At 51.1% G+C, this 14,237-nt stretch overlaps 2 protein-coding genes across 2 annotated transcripts; one reads left to right on the top strand and one right to left on the bottom strand.

Annotated features, from left to right (window-relative positions):
• Positions 1 to 392: 392 nt before the first annotated feature.
• Positions 393 to 5,239, bottom strand: WDR54 (WD repeat domain 54; the record flags this gene model as incomplete). The annotated part of the gene is made up of 10 exons (XM_080711413.1): positions 393 to 524; positions 609 to 683; positions 876 to 1,038; positions 1,138 to 1,238; positions 2,523 to 2,650; positions 3,306 to 3,359; positions 3,451 to 3,517; positions 4,420 to 4,482; positions 4,595 to 4,817; positions 5,196 to 5,239. The coding sequence occupies 10 exons, from the start codon at positions 5,237 to 5,239 to the stop codon at positions 393 to 395; spliced, it is 1,050 nt and encodes a 349-aa protein (XP_080567539.1).
• A 188-nt stretch (positions 5,240 to 5,427) lies between these two features.
• On the top strand, positions 5,428 to 13,209 carry LOC308274013 (uncharacterized protein C2orf81; the record flags this gene model as incomplete). The annotated part of the gene is made up of 4 exons (XM_080711412.1): positions 5,428 to 5,445; positions 11,217 to 11,456; positions 11,544 to 11,765; positions 11,863 to 13,209. The coding sequence occupies 4 exons, from the start codon at positions 5,428 to 5,430 to the stop codon at positions 13,207 to 13,209; spliced, it is 1,827 nt and encodes a 608-aa protein (XP_080567538.1).
• Between the last annotated feature and the right edge of the window lie 1,028 nt (positions 13,210 to 14,237).

Genomic DNA, 14,237 nt, shown 5'->3' with positions numbered 1-14,237 from the left:
GGAACAGAAGCCCCTCTGAGGTTGTGGTTGTCATGGTACTGAGGGGTTCATTCCCGGAGCTGGCCGGGACCCCCTAAACCTTTTCCTGGGAGAAAACTGGAACAGTCCTGCCCTACCTCCTGCACTAACCAGCTCTGAGGATGGCACTGAAGAGCCCTGGGAGGGAGAGCCTCCCTGTGACCTCTACATCTACCATTAAAGTTATTTAACAGCAACCTTCGCCTAGTCCTCGAGGACAGGTCGCCTCTCTCTGCATGGTCTGGACCTCCCCTCTGCCCCAGTCCGGAGGTTAGCACACCACTGTGCAGTATGACCGTGACACTGAGTGATCAGACGAGGGCTGGGGAAAAGGACGCTTTATAAATACCACAGGGAGGGGGGAGCCGCTCTTCTCACAAACTGCTGAATCTCAAGATCTCGCTGAGGTCATAGCCAGTCACAGCAAAGGAGCCGCCCGTGGGATCGCAGAACCGAGCGCCGCACACCTGGGTGTCAGAGATGCATTCCCCACGACAGTGTTCCACCTGGGGAGAAGAGGGTGCTCAGGGCCTGCTGCCCCAAGCTTGCCCCCCCCGCCCCCCGCCGTCCACCCCTCCCAGAACACACACCTCGATGGAGCCACTCTCTGGGCTTCTGCTCAGCTTCCAGATGTGCACAAAGGTGTCCTCAGCTGCGGACAGCAGCTACATAAAAATATAACAAAATGCAAAGGAAGAGTGAGAGTCAGAACCGACGGTCGGAACACCCTGGCGATGGGTGTGACCTGGGATGCCCAGTCCAGGCGCTAGGGGAAGGAGCTATATTGAGTGCAGAGACTAGCCTGGTGCAGTCCTCTCGACATCCCAGCACTGGGGGAAAGGGAGGAGGAGACTGACCTTGCCCACCTCGGGGGCGAGGTCCAGGGCGGAGATGGCCCGGGCGTGGGCGTTGATCTGGACGTGCAGAGTTCCTGTAGTGGCTTCATACAGACGCACCTGCCCGTCCCCATAGCCTGCGGCTATGATCCCCTGCCACAGCTGCACAGAGGGGCACGGCACCCTGCAAGGGTGACGTTCAACTCTGGTTTCTCAAGACCCATGCCCACTCCCCACCCTAAGCTGCCTCGGGAAGGCCACGGCCCCCTCCTGCCTCACCTACCCGAATCCTGGAATGCAGGTCAGTAATGTAAATTCCGACCCTGACCGCCACACACACAGCAAGCCTGAGTCATCTGCCGTCACCATATCAGCCACTCCGTCCTGAGAGAAAAGGCAGGCGGGATCAGCTCTTCCCTTCGATCCCCCTGCTGTGGTCCTGAGTACAGGCACAGGGGAAGGGAGGCCAGTTTTGCTTCTTTGCCTCTGGTGGGGGTGGGGGTGGGGGAGAGGGCAAGATGTGGAGCCCTCATCAGCTGGGACCACCAGAAACCCTCCCTAGGGTTCTCTCAAGAAGCACAGACTAGCCGGGCATGGTGGTGCATGCTTGTAATCACCTCCCCCCAAAAAAGAAGCACAGACTGCTTCTCTTACATCTTTTTTTTTTTTTCTTTCTTTCTTTCTTTTTGATACTGGGGATGAAACCCAGGGGCTTTCTATTTCAGGGCTATACTCCCAGACCTATTTTATATTTTATTTGGAAACAGGGTCTCACTAAGTTGCTGAGAGCCTCACTAAGTAACTGAGGCTGGCTTCAAACTTGTATGATCCTCCTGTCTCAGCCTCCCAAGCGCTGGGATTACAAGCGTGTGCCACCACGCCTGGCTTACATCTTAAAAAGGTTCCCAACCACCACATCCCCAGCCCCCACATGTGTTAAATGGAGATAAGTAACTGTCCTCACTGGATGGAGGCCAGCTGAACTAGGCCACGGTGTTAGGACTCTTTGGAGGCCTTGCAGTGAGCTGGCCACAGTCATGACTGGACTCTGGACCTCCCTAGCCCTCAGCCCAGGCAGCCATGGTGGCCCACTGGGCCACATGCCATGGAGAATATAAGTCAGAAGACACAAACCCTGTTCTCAAGAGGTTTGCTAGCCATTTGGGGAAACCAGAGTTGTCTTTGAGGTCAGGGCCAATTCAGGGTTTAGCTAAGGGAGATTAGTGGGAGCTGGAATAGGGGAAGGCTTTCTGGAGAGGGTGGCACTGGAGTTGGGCCCTAAATAGGTAGGACTTGTGCAAGTTCAGAGAAGGAAGCTGTATGTATCAGAGCTGAAAGCATCTTAGAAACCGTTCGTTCCTTGGGGGGGGGGCGCCAAGTGCTGTGTGAATATATGCCATTGTCAACATGATCCACGTTATGACGTGAGACTATAGGGCACCAAGAAAATAAAATTAAAAAAAGAAACCGTTTGTTCCAACTCCTCAGTCCATACCAGATATGTCTTAGTGAACTATAAAATGCCACATAAAACATCTCTGGCTTTATCACTGGACCTGATGGAAGTCCAGACGTGCCCAAAGTCATCCAGCCGCTCCTAGGCCCACTGCCTCCCAGGGTGGTGAAGGCTCCCAGGCTTACTAAGATGGATAAAGGAAGTCTACTCACCTGTCCCTGGGCAGGATCTGAGGCAATATCTGTGATAGGTGTGTAGTGCCCAGCCAGCTCCTCGCTCAGGACAATGTTGGGGCCCTTGGCCGGGATGTCAAATACCAGCACCCGGCCTGACCACGTTCCTGCAGCCAGGACCAGTTCCTCACTGATGGCTTCCAGACCCTCCTGGGTCTCTAGCCGCCATGCTCAGCACTCGCTCCATCCCAGAGAGCTTAGTAACAAACCCATGTCCAAACAACCCCGCCCTTCCTTTCCTTACTCCACAGGGCATCCCTGAACCCTTCCATGTCTTTCTGGAATCTCAGATCCCCTTAACTCCCACCCTCCCTCTAAGTCTTTGCAATTTCCTCAGGCCTTCAGCATCTACCTGGCTGAGGTCCACAACCCTCTACCCACAATCCTCTTCGGTTTTGTATTTTGTTTTTTATACTTTTTCTATTGCTTTTTGAAAAATACTTTTTAATTTTTTTGGTGAGACTGGGGATGGAACCCAGATGCTTTCTACTTCCAGGCTACACTCGCAGACCTATTTTTTATACTTTACTTGGAAACAGGGTCTCACTAAGTTGCTGAGAGCCTCACTAAGTAGCTGAGGCTGGCTTCGAACTTGTGCAATCCTCCTGTCTCAGCCTCCCAAGCGCGGGGACTACAAGCGTGCACCACCATGCCTGGCTGCTTTTTTTTTTTTTTTTTAAACAGGGCTTTGCTCTCTGCCACTAAGCTAAATCACCAACCCCTACCCCAAGCCCCTTAAAGCCCTGTCCTTGGTCCCCTCACCCACACAGATGAAGTGGCCACTGGCAGCAATTCCTCGGGCAAACACAGCCTGTACTGAGTATGAGAGAGGAGAAGTATCAGAAGCAGCAGCTCCCCCAGCGCAGCAAACGCTCCCTCCCCCAACCCTCTTTGGTCCTGTGGGTACCTGATGAGGAATCTCCAGAGTCCAGTGCATGCCAATAGACCATGACAGAACCATCAGCCTCGTACATCTGAAAGACAGGGCAAGGACAGGGGCGTGATCCACCGGAGTTTTGCTGAGCTCTGTGCCAGTACTTCACAATCCCATGCTAACTCTAGTTAACTTTTAATCCTCAAAACCAGAGAAGGAGAATGAAGCTCTGCTCAAGGTGACACACAGCTGGTAAAGGGGCAGATGCTAGAGGTGGTACTGGGCACTGGAGAAGATGGAAGGAATAAAGATGAGAAATAGAGCCGGGCGTGGTGGCGCACGCTTGTAATCCCAGTACTTGGGGGGCTGAGACAGGATCATAGGTTCGCAGCCAGCCTCAGCTGCTTAGTGAGGCCCTCTGCACCTTAGTGAGACCCCGTTTCAAAATAAAGAATAAGCCGGGTGTGGTGGCGCACGCTTGTAATCCCAGTACTTGGGGGGCTGAGACAGGATCATAGGTTCGCAGCCAGCCTCAGCTGCTTAGTGAGGCCCTCTGCACCTTAGTGAGACCCCGTTTCAAAATAAAGAATAAGCCGGGTGTGGTGGCGCACGCTTGTAATCCCCGTGCTTGGGAGGCTGAGACAGGAGGATCGCACGGGTTCAAAGCCAGCCTCCGCTACTTAGTGAGGCTCTCAGCAACTTAGTGAGACCCTGTTTCCAAATAAAATATAAAAAAGGTCTGGGAGTATAGCCCGGGGTAGAAAGCCTCTGGATTCCACCCCCAGTACCACCAAAAAAGAAAGAAAGAAAGAAAGAAAGAAAGAAAGAAAGAAAGAAAGAAAGAAAGAAAGATAGGGTTGGGGTGTAGTTTGGAGGTAGAATGCCTCTGGGTTCAATCCCCAGTATTGCAAAAAAAAAAAAAAAAAAAGATGTAAGTGTGGAAGGGAGCCTTCGAGGGGAGCTGAGAAGACGGGCGAGAGGCCAGGAGAGTCCTCTTCTTACCTGTATCCCTCGATGTGAGGTGAGTACCAGCAGCACGCGGAAGGGGAGGACACACCAGTGGACCTGGAGGGAGTGTGGCATCAGGAGAGGAGAGACTCAGAGGGTTACAAGTTTGGAGAGAAAGGACAGGGGGTAGGGCTGAGTTCATCAACACCACACCCACACCAAGCCTCACCTGAGTGATAAGTGGGGGGCTTACTCCAGCGCCCTCTTTAGCGTGGAGCTGGCGCTGGGCCAAGGGCACTCCCTCCGGGGCAGCGCTGAGAAGCTGGGCGCTGGAGCCATGAACCACCCCAAAATGCATGAGATTGCGGGCAGGTAGCTGCAGCACGCTCAGGTTGTTGCACAGTGCGGCGGCCGAGCTTCGAAGCGGGATGGAGCGCTCCCGGTGGAACATCCTGGGAAAGACACCCCACCACAGGGCGCGCGGGGGTGGGGAGGAAGACCACGGTGGAGATTCCTGGGGGAAGGAACATCGTGAAGCATGGTGGGACACGCCTGAGACCAGGTGATGCAATGGGGTGTCCCGAGGACAGTGATGGGGAGGGTCCTACGGAGGGAAGAAGGTACCGTGGAGCAGGAGAGGGGAGTTCCAGGGCTGAGTCATGGGGCAATGGGGGAATCCCAGAGGAATGGTGATGAGGGCACAGAATCTGGTAGCCCGAAATGCGCAAGAAAAAAGGCGGGAAAAGCCCCAGGCCCTTCTTCTCTGAGCTCGGCGCCCTACAGGCCCCGCTTGGGTCCGTGACCACTCCCGTAATCCCAAATCCCCTTGCCTGTCTCCCCGATCCTTCGGTCCCTCCGAATCCGCCGCCACCATAGAGACGACGCACACACGCAGGCCATTGGGCGGGGCGAACGCGCGGAACGTTCCGCTCGCGGCGCGGTTGCCAGGGCAACCGTGGGCGGGGCGAGCAGCCCTACGCGTCCTCACGGTTACCGAGGCGACCGTTGGGCGGCGGCGGCGCCCAGAAGCAGGTGACACGCGTGGCACGGACCGCTGCGGCGATGGCGCACGAAGGCTCGGTGAGCTTCAGCGCACCTGGGGGTGAGCACCTGGGGGGTCGGCCAGTAAGGTCAGTGTCCGGAGCCGTGGGTCAGTTCCGGCGCCGCCTGGGTGTTCAAGATGACCGAGGAAGCCGCGTCGGTGTGTGGGCAGAAAGCCTACATCTGCACTTTGTCCACGCACAAGCTTTATCACACTTGGGCCCTGAGAGAAAGAGTCAATGGATTGGCGTAGATCTGGAGGACAGGAAATGAATTTGGAAACAGCTAATGCATGTAATAAGTCTTTTACATCGAAGTAGTGTGTGTGTGTGTGTGTGTGTGTGTGTGTGTGTGTGTGTGTAATTGAGGGTTGAGAGCTCAGGGGCATTGTGCCTCTGAACGACACCCCTAGCCCTTTTAATTATTTTTGTTTTGAAATAGGGTCCCAAAAAGTTACTGAGAGTCTTGTTAGATTGCTGAAACTGTTCTTGAACCTGCAATTCTTCTGTTTCAGCCTGCCAAGTACTGGGATTATAGGCATGCACCGCCACGCCCGGCCCCAAGTACCCATTTCATTGAGTAAACCAAAATTGGTCAGGCATTTGGGGAGACCATTTAAACAGCAACTCTGAGCCTGGAATGGTGGCACACACACCTAATCCCAGTTCCTGGGAGGCTGAGACAGGAGGATCACACAGGTTTGTCACCAGGCTCAGTTACTTAGTGAGGTCCTGCATAACATAGTGAGACCCTATTTCAAAAATAAAATAAGGCCGGGCTTGGTGGTGCACGCTTGTAATCCCCGCACTTGGGAGGCGGAGACAGGAGGATCACGCAGGTTCGAAGCCAGCCTCGCTGGCTTAAGAGACCCTGTTTCCAAATTTAAAAAAAAATTATAAAATAGGTCTGGGAGTGTAGCCCGGCGGTAGAAGGGTTTCCAGGAACCCCAGTACCACCAAATAAATAAATAAAATAAAAATAAGACTGAGGGTGTAACTCAGGTAGAATGCCCCTGGATTCAATCCCCAGAAACACACACATGCAAACACATCCCAAAACCCAATGCCCCCAATAGAACCCCAGAAACTCTGAGGCTGCCCTTGAAAGTCAAACTATTTCAAAGCCAAGAATTTTTTTTAAAGAAAACAAATTCGAAGAGTCTTTGGGCAAAAATATCTGTATCCCCTCTGGTCAGGTCACATCTGGGTATGGTCACCATCACAGGTGTTAGATGAGAGGCTGCAAAGCCAGGTCTAAGGAATCAGCTCTTTTTGTTGATGATGATTAAATGGTTTTATTTATTTTTTGTGCTTTTATTGGTGCATTATAGTCTCACATAATGTAAATCACGTTGACACTGACATACATGCATACTCTCTTGGTGCCTCTCCCCCCATTTCACGTTCTCCCAATTGACGTTGGTAAATATTCACATATATACACATAGTCTATGGTGGTATGTCTACTAATGAACCTAAGTCTTCCACCCCACCTTATATCTCCTCCCTGGCTTCCCTGAGGCTTCTCCTCATCATCTGGAGTCTCTCTAGGAACCAATTCTTACCTCAGTGCTTCCTGTGTGTGCTGGTGGAAACGGGAAACACGGTGTCAAGGATTTTATGGTTCAGCAAAGTTAGGAAACACCGTATTTGGGGAGAATTAATTTTAGGGAAGGTCATGTATGAGTCAATGAGGTTAGGGGGTAGACTGAGGTTTGGAAAGATCACATTTGGAGGTAAATTTTGGAAGGAACTAGATTCAGGTAGTCTGTTGTGGAGAAGTGAGGAGGCTCCCAAGAGCCTTTTTTTTTTTTAATTTCTTTTAGATACTGGGGATGGAACCCAGGGGCATTCTACCTCCAAGCTGCACCCCCAGCCCTATTTTTATTCTATATTTTGAAACCGGGTCTCACTGAGTTGCAGAGGGCCTCACTAAGTAGCTGAGGCTGACTTTGAACCACGATCCTCCTGTCTCAGCCTCCCAAATGCTGGGATTACAAGCGTGTGCCACCACGCCTGGCTCCAAAAGACTGTTAATAAGTTATGCTGTCCCTAGAGTAAGTTTTGGGACTTTTCTTTTTTGGTACTGGGGTTGAACCCAGTACCAAGCTACAACTCCCAGACCTTTTTATTTTTTGTTTTGAAATAGGGTCTTATTAAATTACTGAGATGGATTCTAAACCTGCGATCCTTTTTTTTTTTTTTTTTTTTTTTTTTTTTTTTTTTTGGTGGTTCTGGGGATTGAACCCAGGGCATTCTACCTCTGAGCTACACTGTCAGCCCGACTTTTTATTCTTTGTTTTGAAACAGGGTCTCACTAAGTTGCAGAGGGCCTCACTAAGTAGCTGAGGCTGTCTGCAACCCGCCATCCTCCTGTCTTAGCCTCCCAGTACTAGGATTATAAGCATGTGCCACCACCCCTGACTCAACCTCTGATCCTTCTGTCTCAGTCTCCCAAGTACTGGGATTATAGGCATGCACCACCACACCGGCAGCCTTTTTTTTTTTTTTTTTTAGTGGACTTTTCTTGATTGTAAAAGGATCCAAATCCATTGGTGAGAACTTGTAAAATAGAAGCCCATAGGAAAGACTTGCATTCAAGTTTTGGTGTTTATGTTTTCTTCCATACATATCGGCCCGTATATGTGATATTATAAATGATATGCAATTTCATGTTCTGTTTCTCTTACTTAACATAATGTTATGTGCATTTTCCTATGCATTGCAAATTTTTCCCTAAAGACTATTTTTTTTTTGGTGCTGAGGATTGAACCCAGGGGCATTCTACCTCTGAGCTACACCCCAGCCCAATTTTTTATTCTTTATTTGGAAACAGGGTCTCACTGAGTTGCAAAGGGGCTCACTAAGTAGCTGAGGCTGGCCATGAATCCAGGTCCTCCTGTCTCAGCCTCCTAAACACTGGGATTACAAGTGTGGGCCACCACACCTGGCTTTAAAGACTTTTTTTTTCCCACCCAGGGGTATTAGACCTCAGAGCTACACCCCCTGCCCTATTTGTTATTCTTTATTTTGAAACAGGGTCTCACTGAGTTGCAGAGGGCCTCACTAAGTAGCTGAGTCTGTCAACGAAAGGCGATCCTCCTGTCTCAGCCTCCCAAATGCTGGGATTACAAGTGTGCACCACCACGCCTGGCCTAAAGACTATCTTTAATCATTGCACAGCATTCCATTAAACAGATACAGCATAATGAATCATTTGTTTCTCTTAAATATATATGTTTTAAATTTTATTGGTGCATTGTAGTCATACATCTTAATGACGTATAGACATGTTTTTTTTTTTACAAATATTTTGCTATTTTAAATAACATGACAGGGAATATATTGGAGAATATGTTTTTATCTTTATTTCAGAATATACCTGTTGGGTGTATTTACCTAACTGAAACTGCAGGGTTGAAGAAGTAAAAACATTTTTGTTCTTTTTATTTATTTATTTATTTATTTATTTATTTATTTATTTATTTTTGAGACAAGGGTTTGCTAAATTATTGCCTAGGCTGGCCTGGAATTCCTCAACTCAAGTGATCCTTCTGCCTCGGCCTCCTGAGTAGCCTCCTAAGCCACCATACATATCTTCATTTTATTTATTTGTTTGTTTGTTTATTTAGTTATTTATTTATTTTCAGGGCTGGGGATTGAACCCAAGGCCTTGCACATGCTAAGCAAGTACTCTACCACTGGTACACTCCCAACACTTAAAAATATTTTGGTACTCTTGATATTGTTGCATGGCTTGAACAAAAATATTGTTCAATATAACAACATTTCCATCAACATGTGCTATACTATGTACTTTACAAAAACTTGCTAGTGTTGAATACTTTTTTTTTTTTTGCTGCTACTGCTGGGAGTTGAACCCAGAGGCATTCTATCTCCAAGCTACACCTCCATCCCTATTTTATTTTTTATTTTAAAATAGGGTCTAAGTTGCAGAGGGCCTCACCAAATTGCTGAGGCTGGAGCTGTGAACTGCAATCTTTCTGTCTCAGCCTTCCAAGTACTGAGATTACAAGCAGGTGCCACCATGTCCAGCTTGAATACTCTTATTTTGAATATTATTTCTATTTTGATGGCCTAAAACTGAGAACATAATTAAATATAAGTACATTTAAATATGAATAGATTCAGCCAGTATATTTTGATGTTTTTGAGGCTTGGATATCTTTTGGAATATTTTTATCTAATTTCTCTTTTGTGAAATATTATGTCCTTTGCTTATCTTGGGGGGTATTAAATGATTTTTTTAATATGCATTTAAACATTTTTTATTATTTATATATTTATTTCTGTGGTGTTGGGGATCAAACCCAGGGGCATCCTACCTCTGCTACATTCTACATCCCAGCTCTATTTTATTTTTTATTTGAAAGCAGGGTCTTGCTAAATTGTTACTGGTCTCACTAAGTTGCTGAGGCTGGTCTCAGACCTGAGATCTTCCTGTCTCAGCCTCCCAGGTACTAGGATTACAGACTTGTGCCACCACGACTGGCTTTTTATATGCATTTTGTGTGCGTGTGCATGCGTGTGTGTGTGTGTGTGTGTGTGTGTGTGTGTGTGTGTGTGTGGTACTGGTGATGGAACCCTGGGGAATTCTACCTCTGAGCTATACCCCCAGACTTGTTCTATTCTTTTGTTTGGAAACAGGGTCTCACTGAGTTGCAGAGGGCCTCACTAAGTAGCTGAGGCTGTCCATGAACCGTGATCCTCCTGTCTCAGTCTCCTGAATGCTGGGATTATAAGTGTGCGCCATCACGCCTGGCCTGGTTTGCATTTTTAATATATGCAGGAGCATTTATTTTTTCATATTTGTTGGAAAAACTTTTATTTGGGAGGCAGGATAAATCAGGCTCTGGAGTTAGACAAACCCATGAGTTGATTCTAACTATGCTGCTTCCTAGCTGTGTGATCTTGGGCAAATGACATAAAATGGGGATAAAAGTAATTGGTAAAAGAGCCTCTAAGTAGCACCAACAATTCTGACACATTTATTTTCTCATTATTGTCAAGTTTTTGTTTGTTTGTTTGTTTGTTTGTGGTACTGGGGGTGGAACCCAGGGGCTTTTCTACCTCGGGGCTATACTAACCAGACCTATTTTATACTTTATTTGGAAACAGGGTCTCACTAAGTTGCTGAGAGCCTCACTAAGTAGCTGAGGCTGGCTTCGAATGCGTGCGATCCTCCTGTCTCAGCCTCCCAAGCGCGGGGATTACAAACGCGCGCCACCACGCCCTGCTTTATTGTCAAGTTTTTTAAACTCTCAAAACTCTGGACAATTTGCGCCCGTGCAGCTCGCAAGAGTCGTGCATTTAGGGCTCTCTGTAACCTGGGCTCACTGACTGTGCTCACAGCAAGTGAGGTGACTTCTGTAGAGTTTCAGTTTCTTCATCTGTAAAGTGGATGTAGTGGATTATGAAAATTGAATTAGGCCAACTATCTAAAAAGATCCAGGTGGCATAAATAGCTAAAGAGATCCAGGTGGCATACGCCTATAATCCCAGTACTTGGGAAGCTGAGATAGGGGCCATGCAGGTTGGAGGCCACCTTTAGCAACTTAGCAAGACCCTGTTTTAAAATAAAAAATAAAATAGAGCTGGGGGTGTAGCTCAAAGATAGAATGCCCCTGGCTCCCATCCCCAAAGCCCAACCAACCCTAATAGACTCCTAGTAAATTGTTGCTTCGGTCCCTTTTCCGTCTTAATAAACAGTTTGAGGAAGCTTCCTCCTCGCCCACAGCTGTCCTCATGTCACTCTTCCGTCCTGCCTGAGAAACGCGTTCCCTCCCACAGAGGCAGGAGAGACAGGAGCGGCAGGCCCGGGACCGCGGGGTGACCAGGTCCAAGGCGGAGAAGGCGCGGCCGCCCACCGTGCCGGTGCCGCAGGTGGACATCGTGCCTGGGCGGCTCAACGAGGCCGAGTGGATCGCGCTGGCGGCTCTCGAGGAGGGCGAGGACGTGGTGGGGGACATCTTGGCCGACCTGCTGGCTCGAGTCATGGATGCTGCCTTCAAAGTCTACCTGTCTCAGCAGGTGGGGCTAGGCCGGGGTCCTCCACGCCTTCCCCCTCTCCGCTCCTGCTCCTCCCTGCCGGGCTGAGACCCCGCCTCGCCTCCGCAGTGCATACCCTTTACCATCAGCCAGGCCCGGGAGGCCATGCTGCAGATCACCGAGTGGCGCTTCCTGGCCCGGGACGACGGAGAAAGTGGCGTGGCCGAGGACCCGACGTGGGGGGAGGATGACGAGCCCTTGGCGTGCACGACCGACGCGTGGGCCCAGGGCTCGGTGCCCGTTTTGCACGCGCCCACCCTGGAGGGCCCGGAGGAGACCGTCCAAGGCGAAGTAAGCCCGACCCTCGGCCTCCTTCCCGCCGCACTTCGGCCTCCGCAGGGGGCGCCCAGGACTCCTCCCGTCTTCACGCTTCTCTCTGACTCCGCAGGAGCCGCGGAACCCGGACGGGCTGCAGTTTAAATCGTGGTCGGGTAGAGACTTCCAGCAGCAGCCGGATTCCTGGAGGCAGTCTCCGGAGCCGAGATCCCCTCAGGTTCCCCTGCCCCCCCAGGAGTTGTGTATGGAGGCTGAGCCCCGGGGTGCTTTGGGGGAACCCAGCAGCCAGGAGAGCCATCACCTCTCCTTGTCTGAGGCCTCGAATGTGAACTTACAACCGTTGTTGGAGGTGGCGTCTGCGGAGGGTTCTGGCCCTTCCCCGGAGCGGTCCCAGGTAGCCAAGCCCTGGGCCTCCGCCGACAGGGGAGAGCTCCTTGGCCCCCACTTTTCGCTCGAGGACCTCTACTATTGCATATCCCAACCAGCCGCTGCTGGGGACCAGCGGAAACTCAAGACCCCGGCGATGCGGGTCACCGACCCAGCCATGTCAGTGACCTCCTCCGTGGGCGGCGACAGCACGCTCAGCCCCTCGTCGTCCTTCCAGTCGCTGCAGCCCGGGAGCGTGGACCAGCGGCTGCGCAAGCTTCACCACAGGGTGGTCCACAACGCCATGGTGCGCTTGGATCCAGCGCGGTTCCCTCGCCACTGGGTGCGCCCCCAGGTCGAGGTCTTGGTCCCAGACATGAAGCCTCGCCCCTTAGAGGGCTACCGCGGGCGCCAACGGGGTGAGAAGACCCAGGCCCGGGGTCCCTGCCTCGCGGCATCCCAGGGAGCGGTTTTCCCTCTCCAGCGTACCATTGCTTTGCGTGCCTTGGGCCCCGACCCCAGACTCCAATCACCCACTTTAAACTTAGATCCACAGTCATCATCCTTTGGGTCAAAGCCAACATTCCCCAGCCCTGGGATCCGCTTCGTCAACACACACTCCGGGTTTACTGAGGTTGCCCGCAGCCCCAGCCCCAAAGTGTGGCCCAGCGCCAAGTGGCCCAGTGGCTGGGAAGGGGAAGCAGAGCTGCTGGAGCAGTTGTGGTCCCGCCGGGCCCGTGTGCCCCTGCAGGCCCAGGAGCCTGCTGACACGGAAGGCCAGGATTCTAGGTGGCTCCAGACAACGCCCCAGGTCCTCCAGGCCTCATCCCAGGTGCTGTGGAAGCCGGTGTTGCTGCCTGAAGCCATGAAGCTGGCTCCTGGTGTAAGCATGTGGAACCGAAGTACCGAGGTCCTCAGATCCGCCGTGCCCCAGGAGGAGGCCAGAGAAAGAGGGACCTCTCACCCAGTTGAGCAGCACCCCATCCAGACAGATGTGCCCAAGCCCCACGTGACCATGGAGCAGCTTATGAGGAATGGAACCCCCAAAGTGTGGTTGCTTCCTTCCAAGCCCATGCCCCATTCAGAGACCTGATCCTCTGGCACTGGGAACTGGACCTACCCTCTGCCTGTCTGCCTGCCTGCCTGCCTGCCTGCCAGAAATAAACACCTGAATTGCCTCAGGAGTTGGTCTGAAGTCTGTTTCTTCCAAGGGTGTCCATTGGTTCACTGACCAGCAGGGGAAGCAGGCTTGGATAGCCCTGTTTAAGGCCTGGATAGACCTTGGAAGACCCTCCTTTAGGGCAGAGGCATTGTGGACACTCTCTCCCCTGCCGGGAGCAGAAGAGCTGCAAGTAGGGTCTGGCTCGGTAGGGAGAACCTTAAAGGGGATGCCAAGGGCTCTTCATCCTTACCCCGTGTAGGGTCCTCGGCCACCCCAGCATTCTGATTACTTACTAGCTCATGGCTACCTTCTGCCTCTTGAAACCCAGCCACTCTGAGGGGTGACCCAACACACTTTTGTCACATGGTCGGGGAACTCAGCTGTTAGAAATCAGGATTTGGAGGCTGCTGGCAAAACAAGTCATCCTGAAATACAAGGAGATATGAGAAAGCCCATCTTTCCTTCCCTGTCTCTTAGTTCTAGCCAGACCAAAAGTTAGTCATTGCCTCAAAATATTTTAGAGAGAGGAATCAGACACTAGAAACAGAAAAGCCTGAATTCCTGCTGTCAAAGCGTCAGCGTGGTACCTCAGCTCAGGAGCTCAGGCTCTGCAGGGTCCTTGGCTAAAGTGACGGAAAAGAATGTCAGTATGTGCCAGTCAGAGACATGGATAGAGGTTTATTTGGGAAAAATGGAGAAAATACACATTCAAGAGAGAATGTGGGCCACCTCAATATGAGGAAGCCATTTTGGGGTGTTCAGGGCTCCCTCTTCTTATAGGGGACATTCATGAGAGGCAAGCTAGAGGAGGTATGTGAGGAGGGTCTCGGTCTAGTAGTCTCCGAGGCACTTCCTGATGATGGTCTGGTAGTCTGTTCAACCTTGGGGTCCTCAGGCTGATTGGGGTCTTCAGCTGATTGACAGATAAGCTGAAGTGTCCTAAATTATAGGTTTCTCAA

This window comes from Muscardinus avellanarius, assembly GCF_963383645.1.
Source record: "Muscardinus avellanarius genome assembly, chromosome: 15".
Classification (NCBI taxonomy): domain Eukaryota; kingdom Metazoa; phylum Chordata; class Mammalia; order Rodentia; family Gliridae; genus Muscardinus; species Muscardinus avellanarius.
This window is presented reverse-complemented; position numbering and strand designations above follow the sequence as displayed.